Genomic DNA, 3,066 nt, shown 5'->3' on the forward strand with positions numbered 1-3,066 from the left:
GACGAGAAAAAATTATTTCTCAGTCAATCCGTATACCTTTCCTTTCCTCTTATCTATCGCGTACCTTTTTTTATTTATTTTATTTTTTTTTTTATACCTACTTCTTATCATTTCACCACGACAACGCTTCAGTGTTCACCTGTTCACTTCTTTTTCGCCAAATCTTCCTTTCAGACCCTTCCTGCATATTGTTCCCGTGGCCTTTTTCTGCTTATTTTCCTCTGTTTTTCTTAGCGATAAAGAACAAAGGGGGGGAACGCGCCAATACCGGTATACATGCGTACACCTTTACAAATGTACTCTCCTCCGCACGCAGCCCTCTGGGCAAGCCGGCATAACTCCCGTCCGCGCCACCCCAACCTCTGTTTAAACTGCCTAAATAGCGCACCACACAGGGTGAAAAAAAATTATATACATATGTACATATAGGCACATATGAACGAAATGAACGAACCGGGGACACCCATTTGGTAACGGTACTCACCCATCTGTTCTGCCACACTCTCTATCATGTCCTTCAGCATGTACTTTAAGGTGCACTATAGAAAGCTGTTCTTATTCTCCCCCGTTTGCAACACCATTCTGTGCAAACCGGACGTGAAAAAAAAAAAGAACGAAATCTTTCCCAATTTGCGAGGATGCAGGTTTACATCTTGCTCGCAGTGACCAAACACATGTGGTGCACACTGTGCTGTATGTGCAGGCTCCTGTGCAGAACCAGCGATTCGTGGTGCACGCAGATGTTTATAAAAATCGGCGACCGCATCTTTAACGTGACCGAATGTGACTTAAGTTAAAACTCTAACCGGGGATGCACACGTGGGCGCCACTTCCAACCCACACGCCGCTTCCCTTTTTGTGCCGCACACTCGATTCCGTTCCAGCGCGTCACACGTTTGACCCAACCGAAAGTGCCTGTGCATGGATGAGGTATGTGCAAAGGTTGCATGTCGTTGACTCATCCTTTGTAACATTATGATTTGTGCAGGTTATCCTTTCATCACTTAGAGATAAAAAAATATTTGCTATGCCCAGTTCGTTGGCTATTTTCATTGCCTGGTTATACAAAAAAACCAGGGGCTTTCCATACTTGTCGTTTCTTACTTCTATGTCGTTCATGCTTAGGCCGTATTTGGAAATGGAACTTAAACCGCGCCCCATGGACTTGAGGATCGCTTCTTTGGATGCGAATTTTTTGCTTACGTGGATGGCCAGCTTCAATGCGGAATTTGTGCTGAGCCTCGGCTGGGAGTTCTCACGACAGTCCTCACCGCAGTCCCCACCGCGATCCGCTTTGTCGTTCCCCTTACCCAATTGGTCAAACAGATGGTCCCCCAGTTGGTCACTCTCCACCGCTTCCATGAGATGCCCCTGAATCAACTCCCGCAGCTCAAGAGAGCTCAGAACCTTCCGCAGAAAAAACGCCCCATTTTTCTTTTGCAAAATTTTGTAAATCCTGTTCACATTCAGAATGTCCGTACCAAGTCCAATAACGTAGTGAGAGTAATATGTGTGTGTATAATGATGGAACTTAAGATACTTACCGATCGTGTCTTCCTCTATGTCCATAAATCTGTGGTACTCCTTTGCATTGTTCACATGATCCTTCTTCGTTAAGTGTATTAATCCGTGTAGAACGTACAACGGCAGCCGCTGGTTGGGGCAGAAGAGGGTTCTAAACAGCTTGTTCACACCTCGGGGGGGAAGCTCCTCCTGGTCGCTTTGCTCATCGTCGCGGTTGTCCAGTGTGGACGCACCGCTAACATGATCACTCCCGCCGCGTGGACCGTCAACACCGCTAACTTCGCCAATTTCTCCAACATCGGCACTCTCGCCGCTTCTCTCGCGCAGCAATCCCTGCTCGTACCTAACCCGGGCCAGCACACACTCCCTGCTTATGTACGCGGGGCACAAGTAAATGTCTCCTGACCTGAGACAGCTCCCGCTAGGTATGTCGCCACCTGCAAATTCAGAGCTAGGAGAAATGCCTTCCCCACTTTGCACATAGTGCAACAGAGAAATGACATCAGTCGGCTCATTCTTTCCCCTGTGAGTCCTGTTCATCTCCTTCATCTCGTCTAAACTCACAAACGTTATGTTCAGTTGAAAATCTTCAAAGCGCATTACGTGGACAAGTTTCCTCACTTCTTTCTCGAAATGGGCGAGGTCGATGGGTACTTCCGTCTGGTTATTTACAATTTCCAGGAGGCCATTTCGTTCGTGGTTCTCTCCCCACATGGTGTCACTCCTGCTGTAGACGTTGCTGTAGACGTCGCCGTTCATGGGTCCCTCCTCCCCCAATGCCCTCATCATATTGCTGTTTATCCGGTTAAACATCTTTTCGTCATCCTTCCCAACCATGTGTACTTTGCGTGACCTATTCATGCAACTTTTGCTTTTCCATCTTGACTCTGTCCCTAGGGGGCATATTTTTTTAATTTCTTTTTCCCGATACTGAAAATTATGAATGTAAAAATTACACGCGGCTGATTTGGGGTCCTTTTCACGCATTAGCTTTAGCTTCTTAACTGGATGGACAGAGATGGGGCATCGCATGGGATTGTGTTGCCTCGCTTTAGAGAAGTCCCGATAAAGACAATTAAAAGGTGTCCTTCGATGTGAGGAACAATCCGTGGATGCACATGGGGAGATATAATTCCCCCCACTGGAGGGATGCCCTATCTGGATGCAACTTCTTCTCCTTGTCATCCCTAGCGAGTGCACCCCGTTTGGGACCTTCTGCTTCTTCATAAAAACGAGCCAATACAAAAATAACACTTTTACTACTTTCGTGCAGGCATTCCTTATCTTGTGGGCAGCAGAACCCGGCATTATAATTGGGTCCGAACTTCTGAGGTCAGCTCCAGGTACTTTCCCCCAAAGCTACACATATGTACGCGTTTTCACTGTTTCGTTTTTAACTCCTCTCCGATGTAGAAGTGCCGGGGCATTCACAAACCCCCCTCATAGGTATATCCCTCCACCACCCATTCGTGCGTATGTGCAGGCAGACCTTGTGCATTTACCTACAACTGAAGCGCGGCGCGTGCGCAACTTACTTGAGGG

At 47.3% G+C, this 3,066-nt stretch overlaps 1 protein-coding gene across 1 annotated transcript; it reads right to left on the bottom strand.

Annotated features, from left to right (window-relative positions):
• Positions 1 to 888: 888 nt before the first annotated feature.
• Positions 889 to 2,832, bottom strand: C922_04517 (hypothetical protein; the record flags this gene model as incomplete). The annotated part of the gene is made up of 1 exon (XM_008820100.1): positions 889 to 2,832. One exon carries the CDS (start codon positions 2,830 to 2,832, stop codon positions 889 to 891), a length of 1,944 nt encoding a protein of 647 aa, XP_008818322.1.
• Positions 2,833 to 3,066: the final 234 nt, after the last annotated feature.

This window comes from Plasmodium inui (genome assembly GCF_000524495.1).
Source record: "Plasmodium inui San Antonio 1 unplaced genomic scaffold supercont1.24, whole genome shotgun sequence".
Classification (NCBI taxonomy): domain Eukaryota; phylum Apicomplexa; class Aconoidasida; order Haemosporida; family Plasmodiidae; genus Plasmodium; species Plasmodium inui.